Genomic DNA, 19,229 nt, shown 5'->3' on the forward strand with positions numbered 1-19,229 from the left:
TGGTAAAGCCCAGACTGCTTTAACCTGTGTCTCGTAAGAGCCGTCTGTTCTCTCACATTAGAGGGTTTATGTAGGCAATCCGCTTAGATGTGCCAAGAAGTGGAATATAAAAAATAAAATAGTAGAATTTGACTGTTGCATATTCTCCATGAAATATATACTAGGTCTTATGACTACAGATTTTATGTTACAGTTGTCATAAAAAGCCTCGATGTGCAAAGCTTTCTATACATTTTTCTGTAATTCCTTCTTATGCTGTGCTGTGATTTCTAGAACAGTTCGCAGCTAGATAACATGTGAAGATTATGTGCTATCATCACTGGGCCACTGAGGGGATTTTAAAGATTTGGTCTTTGCAATTTTATTCCAAATTTATTTTCAGTGGCACTTTTGAATTAAAATACTGTATGGCGAAGATTTGTTTGTTTTCGATTTACAAGAAAACAGGTCTGTCAAGCACTAGGATTGTTAATGTGTGCTATTCTTACCAGTAGCAAGTCCTGATTTGGCAGTAAATTCGTCACAGCAGTTATCGGTGCTAAATATTCAATTAAAAAAAAAAGCTTGTTAAACTGAGGGAGGAAGGGGAAGATGCAGACTGAAGCAGGATAGTCTAATGGCAGCTCACATGAACGAAGAGAGACACTCAGATTCCTTCCCGCCATTGTGGGGCCGATGCAAAAAGCTGAGCATTAAAATTGGGCGCTGAAATTCAGCACACGGTTTCGTAACGCACAAGCTAATTTTGTAAAATTCCCGATGCCGTAAGTTAATAGTCTGCTAATGTAGCAGGAGTTAGCAAAAGCACACAGAGCAGAAACGTGTACAAAGAAAAAGCTGAGCGCACAGCCGTACATGATTTATGTGCGTACATCGTATTCTATGCACAAATCATGTTTTCCATGAGCAAAAAAAAAGTGTTCTGCGTGTAATTAGGAGCATAACTTTTCTGCGCAAAACGTCCTGGATCAGCAGTAAAGTTTGGACACAAAATATGCACGCAGCTGCGGTGTAAACTGTGCGCTCTGCCAAGCTCCACCTTATTGCATTAGCCCCTTGAACAGATAATAAGTAAGGATCCTGCTCTCTCTCACATTTCGGTAAGTTTCTTAAGTAATGTCTCGTTTTCACAGTGTGCTGGAAGGGACATGAAGGTGATGATTGACACGGGCAGTCGGTACAATCTAATATCGTCTGCATGCGTGGACAGACTTGGGTAAGTATCGTGCTTGGAAAGTGCCAGCTTCACCTCCTCGCGCCGTGTAGCAATCCAGTGAAATGCTCAGACACTCCAACGCTCAAATAGGATTTTTTTTTTTTTTTTAGAAAGAAAAATAGCAATGTCGCACTACAGTATCAACCTACTAACAGTAATATGCAAAGAAATTCAAAGTTTTTTTAAAACATTTCCCCAAAATGTATTTTTTTTTCTTTTTTTGGAGGATGCTAACTTTCACAGTACCGTGTTATTTCATCATATACTTAAAGCGCCAAAGTCCTGTGCAAACAAGCTAATAAATATAATATAAAGTGCATCCTCTTCTCATTACTTTCTTCAGACTTCCACAGTCCATAAAACTCCACTGTACACTTTTTTTTTTCTTGTGCTTAGATTTTTATGAAACGCTTTTTATATAAAGTTTAAAAGCTCGGGGACCACACGAACACCTCCTGTCCTCCAATATACGCCTGCCTCTGGGAGACATGCCAAGTCAGTGTAAGTTTAAATTGTAGCCCTCCTATGGCCGTTCTGCTTCAGTCAGCTTATCTTCATAAAAGATGCTGTGAATTCATGGGCAACTTAATGGAGCCAGGGCCTACCCAAAAGAGCTAATCAGTGAATAGTGCATTCTACCTTCACCAACTGGATCCTTCCACTTGTATCCAACCTCCCTGCCCATCAATAACTGTCATTAAGAGAACAGCTTATCGTTAGATGTTTACAATCTACCAGTACACATTAGCTATTTTACATCTTATACACTATTAATTCCATCATGACCTTCCTCCTTTAATTCCAAAAGGAATATTCTGTATATTTGGTTACAAAATCACAATGCCACTCCATGTCTTCATTCAGTCCCAATGACTGTACAGCATTCATTTAAAAAATCCATCATTGCTGTAACTACGGAGGTCCTTCTCTCCCTCTCCTTTTTCTCCTGTTGGAAATTCTTTTGAGCATTTTTTTTTGTGTGCATAGTCTGATAATAGAATGTATAATTTATTCTTTTTTTTTATACTGTCTCTATGCTGTTAATTTCCCTTGTCTGCAAATTACTACGTGACCTTGAGCAAGTTATTTAAAAAAAAAAACAAAAACCTTGGATTGCAAATCTTATGATGGAGCTGGGCTGGTAATTACTGCATGGATGAACCCTCTCTTAACTTTAATGTTCAAACAGTGAAGATGAACAATCGTGTCTCATTCTTTAAAAGGTAGAGATACATGAAGCGCCCTGTTGCCATATCTGATACCTTCCCCCTCTTCTTGGGTTGAGATCGTTTGGTGCATTTCGTTTCAGTTGTAAATCTGTGGCCCGAATGGCAGGAAAGGAATCCTGTATCCTAATTAGATGAGCAACTAGAAAAACCGTGCACTACTGACCAGGAAAGACTTGTTACCCCTAGCAACCCACCCTTTTGGTTTCAAAGAGAGCCAGCGTTCCGACCTAAATACTGCAGAATTTCTGAGCAGAAATGCCCCCACATCTAGACACGTTTTATGTTGTGACCGCGCCTTGAATGTTGAGTGCGGTCCTGGTCACTACGTAGACTAGAAAAGCTTCAGAGAAGCAACTACAAAATTGCTAAAGGAAATTAACGGCTCCTTTTTGACGAGAGGATGCCCGGGTTAGGGCTCTTTAGTTTGGAAAGGAGATGGTCGAGAAGGGAACATGAGAGAAGTTTATGTAATCATGAGTTGGGTGGAATTGATAAATAAGGGATGGCTATTCAGCCTTTCAAATAGTAGTAGGACTAGGAGGTAAAAGATTTAAAATAAATTGGAGAAAGTCTGTCCGGTTTGTTTTTTTTTCACTCAACACACGGTTAAGCTGTGGAATTTGTTGCCAGAAGATGTAGACAAGGCATGCAGCATAGCTGGGTTTAAAGGGGGGTCTGGGCAAGTTCCTGGAGGGGAAGTCCATAAATAATTATTTGCCAAGTGGACTCGCAGAAACCTACCACTTATTCCAGGGAATGAGCAACAAGAATTGGATCTGCACTTTGGGATCTGCCAGGTACTTTCTAATGATCCGTATTGGCCACTATTGGAGGCATGATGGTTGGTCTCAATGGATTTTTGTTCTGATGTTATGTTCATGTTCATTCAGCCAATGCTACTAGAAAGTGATTTGAGCTGGCTTGGGGAAGATCTTTCTCTGTGCTGCAGAGCTTCACTCCTCAGCATAACTTTTTTTTTTTTTTTTTTCACCCCATCAACAACTAGGCCTGTTCTTTCCTGTTTGCTTATGCTTTGAAAGGTTTCATCTCAGGCCTTTATCGACTTTGGCAGTTCTGGATTTTCTAATAGGCACACTGGGCCTGTGCCTAGGGTGACACCGTTTTGAGGGTAGTAAAGTTCCTGCCCCCTTCTGCCCTGTAGACCTCTAATCTTGCCACTCCTACTCTCTCTCTCTCTCTCTCTCTCTCCTTGACTCTATTTGATTCCCTCCCCTCCACGGAGCTCAGGGCTCTGGCATTATTTCCACCATTATCAGAAATTGATGAGCATGGGGCCAGTGATTGAGTCAATCTGAGCCATGTGTTCACAGGCCCCATCTCTGCCATCTTAAACAAAAGCTTAGCAGAGCTTTGTGAGAGCATGGCCCAGTCCAGTTTAGTGCCTGCGCTCACTCATTTCTGATACCAGGCAACAGTACCTAAGGGTAGCAAAAACACAAATCAGTCTCTTTTGTCAGGAGTATCATCATTTATTTATGTCTGACTTTTTCACCAAGAGAGTTCAAAGCACGTTAAGGCCTGATTTACTAAGGCTTTTTCCCTATTCTGTGTCTATGGGAATGCAGCTTAGTAAATTGGGCCCCTAATTGCTTTAAAATTCACTCTTCTGTCTGCCCTTACTTATCAAAGTTAAAAACGCCCCTTCCAAAATAAATTGTGGGATGCGTAATACAAGCTTACTGTCGTGAAAAGCGTACACACAACTGAGAGAGAATCCTTTTAACAAATACAGGTTAAAAGAACATATCAAAGACAACAAGAATGAAGATAAAAGCATTTCCTTGGATCCTCCTCTGAAAGTCATTGGTCAGCTGGAACACTTGGCCGTTAAAATGGGAACTGTGAAAGTAGACTGTTCTGCAATGGTCATAGGTAGGTTGAAGCCACCAGATTTCATATTCATGTCTCAGAACGCTGGATTCTTACCTGATTGATAATGCTATAGATGATAGAGGAGGCAAATTCTGAAACCTGAGCAGCTTAGCAGGGTATTAGAAATAGTTACTAGGAAAACATGCTGTCTCTGGATTTAATTGTAGGGGGTGTGCAAAGAAGAAGAATGTGTCGTCATGTTCTTTTGGATGTCTGACATTTCTATAGTTTTGTTTTCCTGTGTATATTGTTTTGTTCATTTGTTTCATTTTAGTGAGCACGAAAATGCTTTAGCGTGTGCTAAAATGGCACAATGATACAAGATGAGATTTCTTTAGGTTTTTTTTCTTATTTTGGATGAGGCAAACACAAAATGATATAACAAACGCTAATGTAGTCATATTTTAAAATGACAGCACATCCCTAGTATTTGACATAAAGGACTTTCTTCTGCTTTGTGCTTATGGCAAAAATATTTATTGGATAAAGACGACAAAATGATGTCAGAGAGAAAAATATATTAAAAAAACTCCCAAACTGGCATGCTTCATCTATAGAATATCTCATTTTCTCCTCAGAGGACAGTGAGAACAACTTGTCGCTTGGGCTCCAGACCTTGCGTACCATGAAGGTAGGACACTCCTTCTTATCACTTTGGTTGTTGACAGCAAGTGACTATTGGCACAACTGACAAATCAATTTGGGGACATTTCTGAGCCCTGTAAGTGGCTCAACACCTAGAGATGTTCAACCTGCATATTTTGTTTAGTTTAACTTTCTTCTTGCTATACTGCAAATCCTTAAATCAATGCAATTTACTTGTAAAACAAGAAACTTCACATACACATGGTACATAATACAAACTAGTCTATAAAATGATTAACATTACAAAAATATTTAATCTACTTAGAAACCTAGAAATGACTGCACCAGCCATGCCATACAGGTTACCCCCATATTTAGTTTCCCAAATCATTATAGTCTGGGCCCTTGTCTGTTGCTGACTGAGTCCAATTCCCCGTTACCTCTTGCTGTTGAAGCAGAGAGCAATGTTGGAGTTGCATCAAAGGTGAGCATAAGGCTTATTGGTTAAGGGTAGTAACAGCCGCATCAACAAGTTACCCCCATGCTTATTTATTTTCATGTTCTTGTTGGATGCTGTCCGAAACTAATTCCCCTTTTCCTTTTTTCCCCCTCCCGTTAAAGCAGAGAGCAATGATGGAGTTGCATCGACAGTATGAAGGCTTATTGGTTAAGGGTGGTAACTGCCACACCAGCAAATTACTCCCATGCGCGCATTTCCTCATTTCTGTCCTCTAGCCTTTAGGGATCCACAGTGCTTATCCCATGCCCCTTTGAAATCTTTCACTGTTTTTTTTTGTCTTCACCACCTCCTCCGGAAGGGCATTCCAGGCATCCACCACCCTCTCCATGAAGAATTGTTTCATGATGTTGGTTTTGAGTCATCCTCCCTGGAGTTTCATTTTGTGACCCCTGGTTCTACTGATTTCTTTTCAGTGGAAAAGGTTTGTCGTTGATTGTGCATCATTAAAACCTTTCAGGTGTCTGAAGGTCTGTATCTTATCTCCCCTGCACCTCTTCTCCTCCAGGCTATATATATTTAGATTCTTCAACCTCTCCTCATAAGTCATCTGATGGAGACACCCCCCCCCCCCCACCACCACCATTTTTGTCCCCCTTCTCTGGATGGCCTCCATTCTGTCTCTGTCCCTTTTGAGATACGGTCTCCAGAACTGAACACAGTACTCCAGGTGAAGCCTCACCAAGGACCTGTACAAGGGGATTATCACCTCCTTTTTCTTACTGGTTGTTCCTCTCTCTATGCAGCCCAGCATTCTTCTGGCTTTAGCTGTCTCCTTGTCACATTGCTTCACTGCCTTCAGATCGTTAGACCCTATCAACCGCAAAGTCCCTCTCTTGCTCCATGTCCAACAGCTCTTCACTCCCCATCATATGCAGCTCTTTTGGATTAGCGCACTCCAAATGCATGACTCTGCACTTCTTGGCATTGAATCCCAGCTGCCCTATCTTCGCCCACCGTTCAAGCTTCCTTAAATCACGTCTCATTCTCTCTACTCCTTTAGGCGTTGTCCACTCTGTTGCAGATCTTAGTATCATCCGCAAATAGACAAACTTTACCTTCTATCCCTTCTGTAATGTCGTTCACAAAGACGTTGAACAGGACCGGACTTTTATGGAATATTTAGTAATAAATATTCCATAAAGGTTTAAAGAAACTCCCAAACACTATTGAAGAGCTACCCTGACCAGTTCTGGAGGGGCGTGCCTCTCTTCACTGTGCATATGTGGCCCTCTGAATAATTTGTTTCCATGCTTCACTGTTGTAATGTTGCATATGGGCCATAAGGATCAGAAACTGGGCTTAGGCCCAGGAACAGAGTTGGCATGAGCCATGTTTGACCTCCTCTTTCGTGAATTTTAAATGCAGCTGTGGTGCTGTGGGCTGGTAGAACGTTGTCTGGGTCTTCTCCGGCCTGCCGTGTGTTGTATGTGATCCTCACCACCTCTCGGGCCTGGATTTTATTGCACAGGCCTACTAAGCCTGGGCCTAGGGTTGCAAAAGTTGAGGGGGAGAAGGGCTGGCAAATGTCCTGCCCCTGGACCTTCCTGCTGCCACCTCCCCTTTTACCGCTCCGGTGGTCTGATCCGCAGGAGCACTGGAATAGAGTTCTGGGAGTGGAGAGGGCGGTGGGTGGGAGGGAAAGGCTATTGAAGGGTCTAAGGGGAGAGAGGGGGGCGTCAGGAAGGGAGCAATGGGAGGGGGGAAGGGCTTGTAAGCTTGCAGTGGCGCGGCATGTAACCACGTGGCAGTACCAGCTAAAATCGTTCTTGCTAACAAGGAGGCAGTCTCCGGGAGTTTTCTGTGTGTGTTAATGTCCTTATGGGCTGCTTTGTTTTCCAGTGCGTCGTTAACCTGGACAAGAATCTCCTTACCCTGGGGAGGACAGGCAGAGAAGAAATTCCATTCGTTGCTGACAGTAGCGCCGTGAAGGAGGATCAGTAAGTAGTAAGGGGCAGGGATGTTTCGTGATCGACACTCCCCTGGAAGACTGTCAGGAGACCCCTAGTATTAGAGCAGGGTTGAGTTAAGAGGTTGCTTTTGTACTAAGTGTTAGGCTTGGGATCTGGTCGCTGAGGGACACCACAGCCATGCGTAAGCATTTCAAGTAACAATAGTGCCAACGTGAGGGACTTTTAGTATTCTGAGCTGGATCTGTCACTTCCTTCAGTGATTCGCAACCTCTGTAACTCAATCGACCTCTTCACTCTCAAAGTCCCTCCTGCACTCTACAGTCTTTAAGCTTCTTCTCATTATGTGCGGTTTTAAATCTCACAAAGTAGGAGCAGCTCAAGGTGCCCCTTGTTTGGGTCTGGATTCTCCTATACTGTGCCGTCCTGTGCTACTGCTGAATTTGTATTGTATCTACTGAATGGTGTTTTTTTTTGTTTGTTTTTTTTAATATATTCTTGTGAGCCCACTTTGGGTTATAAATTTTATTTTAGATTTATATTCCACTTTTTGCACTTTTTTCAGCATTTCAAAGTTGATTAAATTCAGGTACTGTAGGTAAGCCCCCAGAGGGCTCACAATCTAAGTTTTTGTACCTGAGGCAATGGAGGGTAAAGTGACTTGCCCAAGGTCACAAGGAGCAACAGCAGGACTCAAACCCTGGTCTCCTGGTTCGTAGCCCGCTGCTACTCCTCCACTCTCCCATCATGATCTTACATAGATATAAGATCATGATGATGATGACTCGTGCACAGCTGCTCTTCTGGGTACGGTGTCAGCCAGGTTTTACGTCTCCTACGGTTCTTATACAGGGCCCACAAAAGTAGTTGCCTACTTTTGTGGGCAACTACTACATGCCCCCCTGAAGTTCAGAAAAATGCTCAAAACATGGCTTTTCCACCAGGCCTTTCCTGACTAGCCCTCCGCCCTCACCCCTCCTTACACCCTCGACCCCTCCCCCCCTCTTTTTCTCGTTGTAAATATGTCCCTTTCTCCTTTCCATCCTCAACTTTGTAAATATGTTATGCATTATCATTTTCAATTGTAAATTTAGTCATATCCCCTCCCCCCCCCTCTTATCCTCGCTTGACTCTCTGGCTCTTCCGTAGAGCCCCTATTCTTTTGTTCTTGGTTCTCTTGTTTCCCCCCTCCCCGTTCAATGTAATTTCAACCTTTCGTTATGATGTAAACCGATATGATGTGTATTTTAATGTCGGTATAAAAAAGCTGTTAAATAAATAAATATAATAAATACATTTGCACGTTGGTTCCAACACCTTCCAAGTACAGCCGCATGCTGATGAAGGTCACTGCTGTGTACAGAACAGGTACGTGCAATTCACCAGCTGATTAAGGATTTGGGAAAAGGCTCCCGCCTCCCTTCGGCCCTTCGGCAGCACGGAAGCGCTGCGGCCACGCGAAGAATTCTGCCGAGGCTGCTTGGCACTCAGAATTAGGTTCCGATGAGCGCTTCGTCGTAGCCTGCGCAGCGACTCAGTAGGCGGGGTGGGCTGGTGTGGCAGTCGCTCTCTCTCATCCTTATTCTGGATACGTTTCAAGCCAGGTGGCTTGTTTCGGAAATCACAGCTAGTCGTGGCCCAGGCCCCGTGCCTTTCCACTGCGTCTTACCCCTCCTACACACGTTTGTTTGACTAGCAATGCATGGTAATAAGGCAACCCGTCCATGAGGAGCAGCAATCTGAGCCAAAAACAGGGGCAATAGCAAAATGAGTTCATGGTGCAGACTCTTAGTTTTCATGTTTGGGGGGGTAGGGGAGGGGTTTGTTACAAAACGGATTCTCCCAAAAAAACTGAAGAGCGTCATTCTCTGCCCGGTTTAACAGTAAACTACTTTTGATTTTATAAGTAGGGTGTAACTCAGGGACAGACCACCTTCTCATAGGGGGCCGCAGATGCAGAGCTGTTAATGTTGTGCAACTGGCTCTGGGTTGCAGTATTCTCCTACCCCATGATGTTCTCCTTCCTGGAGATGCCAGGATAGAAGGCAGAGCTGTGTCGCTCACAGCCCCAGATAGCCTAGTCCCAGGGGGATTTTAGCTATTGTAATTAGCCGCCTTAAAATAAGACTCTCAAAGATTTAGAAGTTATTATTGTGCAGTACCCATATGAAACAGTTTCCTACTGACTTTAAAATGCAGGCAAGGAGAAAACCTGCATGACTAAGCAGAAACAGCTGGAGGAGAGATTTTTCTGTTATTCTTTTTTTCTGTGGAAAGGTAATAAGAATGTGTTTGGAGTCTAATGAGGCCTAATCAGAGCAAAGAATCGAGATGGAGTGGTAAGCTAACTACTATCATTTTCTTAAGAGGGTTTTCATAGCATCATGATGTACTGAAGTGGAACTTGATTAGTGTAGCTGCCCTGATAGACAATTATAGGGCTTGTGGTATCCTGTGGGATTTTCAGTTGTGCATAGCACGCAGATAGAATCTCAAATGCAAACTAGGCTAGTCTGTAAAGTGCTTTAGTAATTCAGAGACTGCGTTCTTGCTGTTTGAATTCTAAGGCTTATTTTGGTGAATGCTTTCTATGGAGGTGGCTAGATCTAGATATTGCAATGCACGGATCATGACCTGGGATCTACATGACCAATGGATTCTATGGATCATTTTTTTGGACTATGATCAGCTCTTGTTTAAATTTTGGGCTGGTTCCCCTCCCCCACTGAATTAGCCCAGGTTTGAAACTTGTAAGCAGTAGTGCCAATCATGAATGGCTACTGTCTATTCATTTATATTTAATCATCTTTAAAAAAAAAAAAAATCTGTATAAATTGGAAAGTATATCTCACATTTACTTACCTTGTGCTTGGATGAGAAATGAATGGTTGAGTATTCAGGCTGCAAATGTTTAAGGATCTTTTTTATGTTTACCTCAGGCTTTTTTATTGGTAGCTCAAGATGATCTCTATTCAGATATTTCCCTGTCCCAGAAGGCTTGCAATCTCACTTTGTGCCTGAGCCAATGGAGGGTGAAGTGACACAAGGAAGTATTGGTGGAATTTGAACCCTGGCTTCCCAGGTTCACAGCCTGTTGCTCTTAACTGCTCAGCCACTCCTCTAGATAAACTTAAAACTCACTAGGGGAACAGGTTGATAGGTGGATGTGATTTGTCCAGGGACAGAGAGGGCTAGGTAAGAAGTCTGTTTTTGAATTGTTTCAGATTAGTTATTAGCATAAAACTAACATATATATAAATTAATTTTAAAAAATCTCTCCCATCATCGGACAGATTAATGACGAAAAAAAAAATGTAGTATTAAAGTTGAAAAAACCCAATACCTTCCAGCTGAAGATCTTTCCTGAATACTTTCCCCATCTGGCATAATCCCTAGCCAGGCTTCGCTGAAGTGAGTGAGGCAATTTTTCAATGCATGCAATTTCAAAATGTTGGTTATACTAAAATGAAATATTTGGCACTTTTTTTTTTCCCCAGTCCCTAGCAATAGTAAACGAGCAGCTAATACCTGATAATCAATTTCTTGGAGTTAGGAGAACCTGCACTATCCCAGCAGCTCAGTAAACATAGTTCTGGAGTAAGCACCATCAAAATCCCCTAAATATCTCCATTGAAATTTCTCTCCAGAAACCTAGTAACACAGTAAAATCTTGACTCTGTGGGCGAATCCACCACATATTTATTTTTACTTTATTTGTTATATTTAGCATACGCCTGATCGACACATGCTCCAAGCATATGTCTCCACATATGGAGATGAATTCCACGAAGTCCAAGTTCCTCTAGCATTGACTTCCAGAATGAGGGCTAACTTTAGACGAGAATGAAGGGATATCCGCAGGTTCCTTGTAGTTACCTTCTCGGCTCAGAGCTCTTACAGCACATAGGACATCTTGGAGGCCCCTTTCTAGGTGTGCACCCAGCCCTTATCCAGCATGTGAGTTAAAAATTCCTGCCTTCCACTTTTGTACTAGCATTTGAGATTGCTTTTCATGCATATCAGCAACCATAGTGCCCAGTTTATGAAGAAGAAATGATCTTGCTTTTTCCATGAATTAAGTTAATTTTGAATAAGATAATCAGGTAATATAAATGAATCGCAGTTTATCTGAAGGTAGCCACCTGAATTTCAGTTTCTAAGATCGTGGGGTTCCCGGACAAGCCTAAAGCTTGTTTTTCCTTTTCAATAAATGGCATTTTCTAGACAGCATTTTCATATCCTAACAATGTGGGGGCTATGTTTTATAAAAATAACTTACTTGGATTTTGCACTCTTAAATCCATACCTATTATCATCAGAACTAGACCCAGTCCTAGTTTTCTTAAAACCAGGGTATTTGTGTTTTATATATAAAGAACAGGCATTGAACCAACACATATATAAGGAGGGCCCGATGGAGTCCGTTCTGCTTTTCTAGGTCCTGTTCTAATAAAGCGTGCACTGTTTCTGCACACGTTGAAAGAACACCAAGAAGCAAACTTTGTTCAGTGGCTAGAAAGCCCTAGAACAAGAGGTCGCTTTATGTGGCAGTAAGAGGGTAGACTCAAGCGGTGCATCGTAAAATATTTTTTGATACAGAGGGAGGTGGATACATGGAGCAGCCTTCCAGTAGAGATGATGGAGGTAAAAAACAGTCCCAAGATTCACAGAAGACTGGCATAAGGACCAAGGATTCCTACCTGTGAATGGGTGAAAGGAAAGGCAGAACAGAGATCAAGTAGGGTTGGGTCTTTGCCCAATTTACATCTTTGTACAATCAAGATGGTCCTTAAGGTTCTTATCTGCCATCACAGGCTAGGTTTGTTACCCACCTCGCATACTGTCCTGGAATTAGCTTAGAAGTACTACTATGGCCACATAGGAAGCCCTAGAAGCCTGACTCAGCCAATCAGAATTGTTAATCTGGGCTTTCGGCAGTAACCTTCGCCCAGTAAGTGGTGCACAACATTCCAGCCAATCACAGTGAAGCAGCTGCAGTGACCTGTGAGGTCCCTCCCACTAGATCTAAGTTTTCTGAATGGTAAGGTTTTATTTAGTTCTGAGTTTTCCCTTGTAGTTTAAATACATAATAAATAATGACTTTTTTTCCCTTAAGTCTGTTTGCTTTCCCACGTTTGCTTTAGAGCCTTTAATCTAGGAAATAGCAGTGGCGATGGATAAGGTTGAAGCTGCTGTTCTTCCAGTAATGAGGAGGGCACCAAGTGAAGTGTCGCGCTGACAAACCCAGAGCAGGCGGTGATTGCAGCGTTAGTGCTGCTCTTCTGCACGTACATAGATTATTATTATTTTGCAAATCGCTTTGCCCTTCTGCACAAGATAAGCGACCAGTCAAGACAACTAAGCTTAAACCGTGGGTCAGACTGGAGCAGGGAAACTGTAAACCGCATTCTTCGTGCCAAAAAAGCCGCCCTGGTTAATGGCATCTCATTAAACTTTGCCTCCCTATTGCAGCTCGTCTGAGGCTTAATGGAGGAAAGGAGCCCCGAACACTGGTGATGAAGAAAAACTGTGTCCGTTTCTCAACAAAGAAGCACCAATGGGTTCTGTTGAAAAAATCCCAACGGGGGCTTCTCTGACTGACTTGCAGCTCTCTGACCCACTCTCCTGCAGCTACTGGTATACAGATTGTGTTGTCTGGATTATGTTTTCTGATATATATATAAGTATGTCTCTTATTTATGGACTTATTGGCAACTTTGGACAAACTTTGAAGTGTTATCACCCTGCTGGGGCCCTGCTGTCACGGCAGCTTCTGGGTGACTGGTTTGGCTCACGGAATTATGTTTTCACAAATGTATTTATTCCACTGGTTACCGTAAATGTTTTCGAAAAACCAGCAGCCATTTCATTCTTAGATGACCAGAGAGAAGAAAACTTTAACTTTTTTTTTTTTACAAAATATGCCCACCCCGTCCCTAAGCAGATCAATAGGACTTCTCACACGATAGAATCAGCAGTGGTGCGCAGACCATAACTTTGACACATTTTGAGGCCATGGTTTCACCGATTTGTGAATCATCCTCTCTCTGTCAGTGTGTCTTATCTTGCAGGAATCTCATCTGAGCTCTTACCCACTCATACCAAATGTCAGCTGTAAGAATCTGAGTCTTCAGAATGTAGCTATGTTTGCTGGGGTTTTTTTTTAATTGAAATAACAGGACTTTTGATGATATGTTGTCATGCAAACATATATACAGGATGTTTAGAATGACCAAGCCATCCACCATGGTGGGAGTCTCTCTCTGGCCCTTCATGTAACCATTTCTGGCTCCTCGAAACCATCCATCTCAGGTCTCACTGCTTCATGATGGACAAGCCAAACGTGTCTCTGTCAAGCAGCTAGTGGCGGAGATGTATCTGAATTGTCAACTCAGTTGTTTTCTGCATATAACTGTCAAAAGTTCCATAAGCAGCTGTGAGATGCTTTGACTGGGACAGCCTACCCTTAATCTTTCTTCTTAATAAAATGGGGTTTTTTAATTGAAAAATTCCAAAGAATTTGGAAATTCACAACTGTCCTACATGGCAGTAAATGATTTTGTGTGCATTGTGGGTTTTCCCAGTGTTACATCACAGAAATTTTTATAGTAGCACAAAGCAGAACTGAGTTTCTCTCTGACTTTGAGATAAGGTTAACGTATCATAAGAGAGGCGCTGAACATTGCTTTTCTGCTAAGGCTGCTTTCTGTCTCGTCCTAGGTAAGTAGATTGACTTGGGCATGGCAGGTTTCCAAGTCATTCATACAGGAGTTTAGAAAACTTTCTGTCAAAGTTACATGGTGACAATATAGAATTAAAAAAACAAAAAACATGTAACCCCTCTTAATGTGGCTCGGAGGTCCTATGTATCCCAGGAAAAGTATGTAAACTATATTTGACTTTTTAGGCCAGGCTCCCCCAACTCATGTAATACGTCATCAGGTTCCCTACACTATGCATAGCTCTCATTATCCCTTCTTGACTAGGTGGAGTTGCTCGCCTTATGTCAGCAACATCTGGAATCGAGCAAAGGAAATGATCTGTGCAAGCTTGTGAACTTTCTGTCATCGGCTCAAGCTTAGGGAGGTAGTGATCCATAATGTGGATGAACTTTTAGGCACTAAAAATTTCAAAGCATTTTTTTTTTTTTTAAATGAAGTATCACCGTCCCTGGTAACATAGTAATGACGGCAGCAAAAGACCAAAATCTAGTCTGCCCAGCAAGCTTCCCAAGTTGCGAACGAAGGCTCATAGCACCATAGTTCAATGTAAACGAGTTCCAATTGAGCTAAAAACCCAAAGGCAGCAGAAGGAAATTGCTAGGCCCAAAAGAAAATAATTCTAGGTTTCACCAACAATTCAATGTGGCTGGGAAAAATGTTGAACCTTTTTTCTGCAGAAAAATCTGAAGCAAACGCCTTCAGGTTCTTAGACCTGCTTTTGGATTTTCCGAAAGTCCAAGTGAGTATTTGTGGATTTGCTGTGGAGTTCTTGAATTTCTTTTGTTGGGTACAAACTTGACTGAGGATCGTTCACAGCTCTCTAATTGTGGCCTTGATGCTGGTGACTTGAATAGAGGGGAAAGGGGAAGGAAATGGCTGGAGGGGCCCTTCCCCCCTAGGGATGCTCCGGGCCAACTCCCCATCCTGAGCTGCCCCTCTTGCCAGAAGTTAGAACTGGAGGGGGTACTGGGGACAATGACTCGCATCGGGACAGATGTACCGGAGTTGGGCTCCACTTCTGCTCTAAAGCAAAAATTGCTCTAATTTCTTCTCCCCCAGAATGCATTTCAATGTTTTTATTGATGAATCTGGAGCAGTTTTTGCCGTGGAACAAAAATGAAGCAAATCCTTTGAAAGATTTGTCTCATTATGCTCTCTGATAATAGGAAAGAGGTGGGGATAACGGCACCTAAATGCAAGTTCAGATTCCAAAGTTTTGTCATCCTATTCACTAAAGCACAAATTTTCAAAGTCCAGCACATGCAAAAACCGGGGGGTATACGCACGTGGCTGGGCCATGCGTGCTCTAAGCACATTTTAAAATGGCCCAGCCATGCACGTATATCCCAATTGTGCACCGAAGGGGCAGGGGCCAACCAGGACAGCGGATATATACACAGTGAATCTATATGTCCATTATGTGTCTCTGTATACTGTTGCATACTTCTCGTATATGCTGTACAAATGGTTGATAATAGATGTAGGAGTCCAATGTTACAGGCATCTTCCTTACTAATGGGAAAAACCAAGTTCAGACATCATAGCATAAACCCTTAGAACGCAGTTGAGATGCCTTAAATCGGTCACATTTATGGTGTCTCATTTTTGCAGACTTAATTTTAGTGAATACCATAAAACTGCATGTGACTTTTGGAAATGAAATGCCATTCTGGCTCAGACTTATCAGCCTTTAGTGAACAGACCCCTTTATGGCTGAAAATTGCTCTGCTTGCAGTCAAAAAATACAAAATTAAATATGGTATAGGAATTATACAATGTAAAAAAAAAACCTGGGGCAGCACTGAGTGCCTTTGCAGCCTGGCTCTGTCCGAGTCCTCTTGTTATCTTCTGACACGTGATGATGGACCCCGGCTATTAGACAGGAAAGGCTCAGATAGGACTCTGCTTCCAGCTATTTAATGTGGAACAGTGCTAGTGGCTAAGAATTAATATCGTGTGGGGACGATGATAACAGACTTTGCCTTCTGTACTGCAAAACTTTACTCCCTTTATAAAACAGGGTACCCTTTGAAATCCGGTATCTGTATTAAGTCTCATGGGGTGAACGTTTTTCTGATATTTTCTATGAGTGATATGTCTTGGTACATATTTTATATAAATATAGTTCTAAGAGACGTGGCTAGCACTGTGTGTGAACCTGCAAATGTGTTGTGGAAATATCTTTGCTAAAATATGGAATATATTTGCTTACATTAAACACAATTGAGTGTGTGATTTTTTTGGGGGGATTTTATTGTTGTACTGTCTCTTGTGTCCAATTAAAATCTGAAATAAATGCAGAACATTCTGTGACAGCTGATCCCATTCCCCGGCTGCTTCCTGACACATTGCCATTCAAACTTACAAAGGCATGCCACGTTCTCCTGTTGCATGCCGGTTGCAGGGTTTAGTCTCTCTCAGGGCCAGGTCAGGCAAAATTGTGAGCTGTGTGATCTTTATATTCCGTTCCCGCACCCTCCTTCCTAGTCTCAATTTAATGAATGATTCATGTGAAAAAGCTTTATGCATGGTTCTGCTACATGCTGTCCCCTGCCCTCATGTCTTCTCCCTCCCATCCCTCTCATGGCTCCTTCCCAGGTCCCCCCCATCCTCCTATAGCCCCAAATGGCCTTTTCTTTGGCTTTTCCCCCTTCCTACTCCCCCCTCTCTTGGGATATTCCTAGCTCCTAACTCTCCTACACTCCCCTAATAGCTCCTTCCCAGCTCCTCCCGCCTACTATCCCCCTCTCTGATAATGGTCCATTCCTGGCTTCTTTCTCTCTTACTCTACCCCTTCCTAGCTCCTCTCCCTCCTTTCTCTACATATGTACATATTCACATACAAAGTGCAATGATCTGTGTTACTGACAAATAAGAACAATAATTGATTCTAGTTATCAAGCTAAAACGTATCTTATATAGACACATAGAACTAGAAGCGTTATAATAAAGACAGTTTACAAAATAAATTAAACCCAAAAATAACTGTACCAAAATGATGATGGATGTCAGAAGTAGTGGCACATCTCAAAATATTTAAATATCTTCAAACTAACATCTACGTTTCATATAAATATGCTTCTTTATACTATGCATAGTAGCAAAAATAGACATTTATTTTTCTGATTAAAATACAAATTCATTGGTGCTCTCGAGAGGCAAAGCAAAATACAAACATATCTAAACTATGATAGTACGGACGAAAGCCAGCAACTTTTTTCTTTTTTCACTGTTTTTTTACTTCTCAGGAGAGATGTCTTACAGCAAAGAAACCTTCAATGGGGGGAGTCATCTCCAGATTTTTAGCTGTCGGATCTAGGATCACATCTGCTGTTTCAAATCTGATTTTTGTTTTTATGACTCAGTAAAATATATAACATTTCTCTGACTTTGTTTCCTATACTCTGATTTAGATCTTAGAGTTAGATTTTTTTTATATTCTGCTTTTTGCACTTTTTTTTAGCACGTCAAAGCGGATTACATTCAGGTACTGTAGGTATTTCCCTATCCCCTGAGGGCTTACAATCTAAGTTTTTGTACCTGAGGTAATGGAGGGTAAAGTGACTTGCCCAAGGTCACAAGGAGTGACAGTGGGACTTGAACCCTGGTCTCCTGGTTCATAGCCTGCTGCTCTATGCATATTTTCCATGTGTTGGTAACTTTCTCTGTAAGAGAAAGAAAGGTAGGCCATAGAGAGATACAGGCTCGTGAAAAAAAAAAATGAGGAGAGAACGAGTCTCAAAGATGATAAAGGGAAGATATACAATGACACAGGAAAATCTGGAATGGAATGGTTTTCCAGCTTGCTAAACTGCCAAAGCCCAATTGTATGGATGTCAGAGTATCAACCCCAATTATTATTATTTTTTTAAACACCCTGGAAGATAACATGGTCTAGTGTGTCTGAGCTACTCTGCAAGAAAGTACTGTTTATAATGTTCTTAAATACACAAGGCTTTTCCTTGTTGGCACAAGCAAGCAGGCAACAGCACACACACACATCATGCAAAGAACGGCTATAATAATCCATAACTTCATTAGCACTTACACAGATGCTCTACTCACACTACTCTCTTTTGCGCAAGCATCGTAGGCACCACAAAGGTGGGTTTCGCTAGTGCTGATACTCACAGCCTGCTGCCCTGTCTAACACATGAAGAAGGAAAGGAAGGAGTGAGAGAGAGACTCACAAAAGTGGCTGCCCAAGTGACCATTCAAGAATGAGGTAACATTGGACAAGGTCCACAAAGATAGCAGTTCCTTATAACTACAGGTAAGATTCCATGAGAAGAATCTAACGCTGATTATAACAGTGTGACTCTTACACTGTGAACTGTAGTGCCTGGGTCCAGCTTATGATGGTCCATTTCCAAAATAAATATTTCACTTTGATGTTCCATTTTTGTTTTTCCACCAATAAGGATCCTCTGTGCTTATCCCAAGCCTTTGTTGAATTATAGTATTACTTATGTTTCTACTTCTGCCTCTTTTTATTTTTTATAATTGTCTCCTTTCTTCCTACTCATAGAACCAGAGACCATAATAGCTGAAACAGATCATCCAGCCTGTCCAATTGGTCCATCCACCTTCTGAGCAGCTGAGCAGTTCCTTTTTATCCCTCAAAAGGAGGGACTCAATCGGATCCAGTGCCGGGACTCTGGCACCAGGAGCCTTTATCACAACTACCCAAAATGTTTTCCCTATTTTAATAGACTCCCCCCTCCCCCAGTAGTCCAGTTATTGCTGCAGTGGTCCAGAGACCGGGAGTCACGAAGCAAGTCTCTTTCTTGAACCCTGTAGAATGGGTTCTAAATCTGACCATTAGGTGTCTCCCTTAATGATAACCATGACTCCCCCCACGCAGGTCCTGTACCTTACTCTTTGTAGAGTGTTCCATGCATCCACTACTTTTTCGATGAAATAATTCTTTGCATTCATTCTGAGTCTACCCCTTCCAGTCTCATAGTTTGAGATCATAAGTTACCACGAAACAAGAAATTCCAGCTCTTTTAACCTTTTGTGTTGGAGAGGCTGGGGTAGGCATGGCTGACAAACACCATTGTGGTGGACTTTAGCTATGTGTCTACCTTTTGAAGAACTGTGAAATCAGAAATTAATTCTAGGATAGGAGTGACATTTGCCCTACCTCCTGCTTTA

At 42.1% G+C, this 19,229-nt stretch overlaps 1 protein-coding gene across 1 annotated transcript in view; it reads left to right on the plus strand.

Moving 5' to 3' along the window:
- Positions 1 to 16,392, plus strand: part of NRIP3 (nuclear receptor interacting protein 3) — a 36,441-nt gene extending 20,049 nt beyond the window's left edge. The window contains exons 3-7 of the mRNA XM_029582867.1: positions 1,134 to 1,216; positions 4,199 to 4,338; positions 4,917 to 4,969; positions 7,283 to 7,380; positions 12,823 to 16,392. Coding sequence (XP_029438727.1) covers positions 1,134 to 1,216; positions 4,199 to 4,338; positions 4,917 to 4,969; positions 7,283 to 7,380; positions 12,823 to 12,838 — 390 coding nt within the window. The 3' untranslated portion in view covers positions 12,839 to 16,392. The remainder of the gene's footprint in view (positions 1 to 1,133; positions 1,217 to 4,198; positions 4,339 to 4,916; positions 4,970 to 7,282; positions 7,381 to 12,822) is intronic.
- Positions 16,393 to 19,229: the final 2,837 nt, after the last annotated feature.

Source organism: Rhinatrema bivittatum, chromosome 17 (assembly GCF_901001135.1).
Source record: "Rhinatrema bivittatum chromosome 17, aRhiBiv1.1, whole genome shotgun sequence".
Lineage (NCBI taxonomy): Eukaryota > Metazoa > Chordata > Amphibia > Gymnophiona > Rhinatrematidae > Rhinatrema > Rhinatrema bivittatum.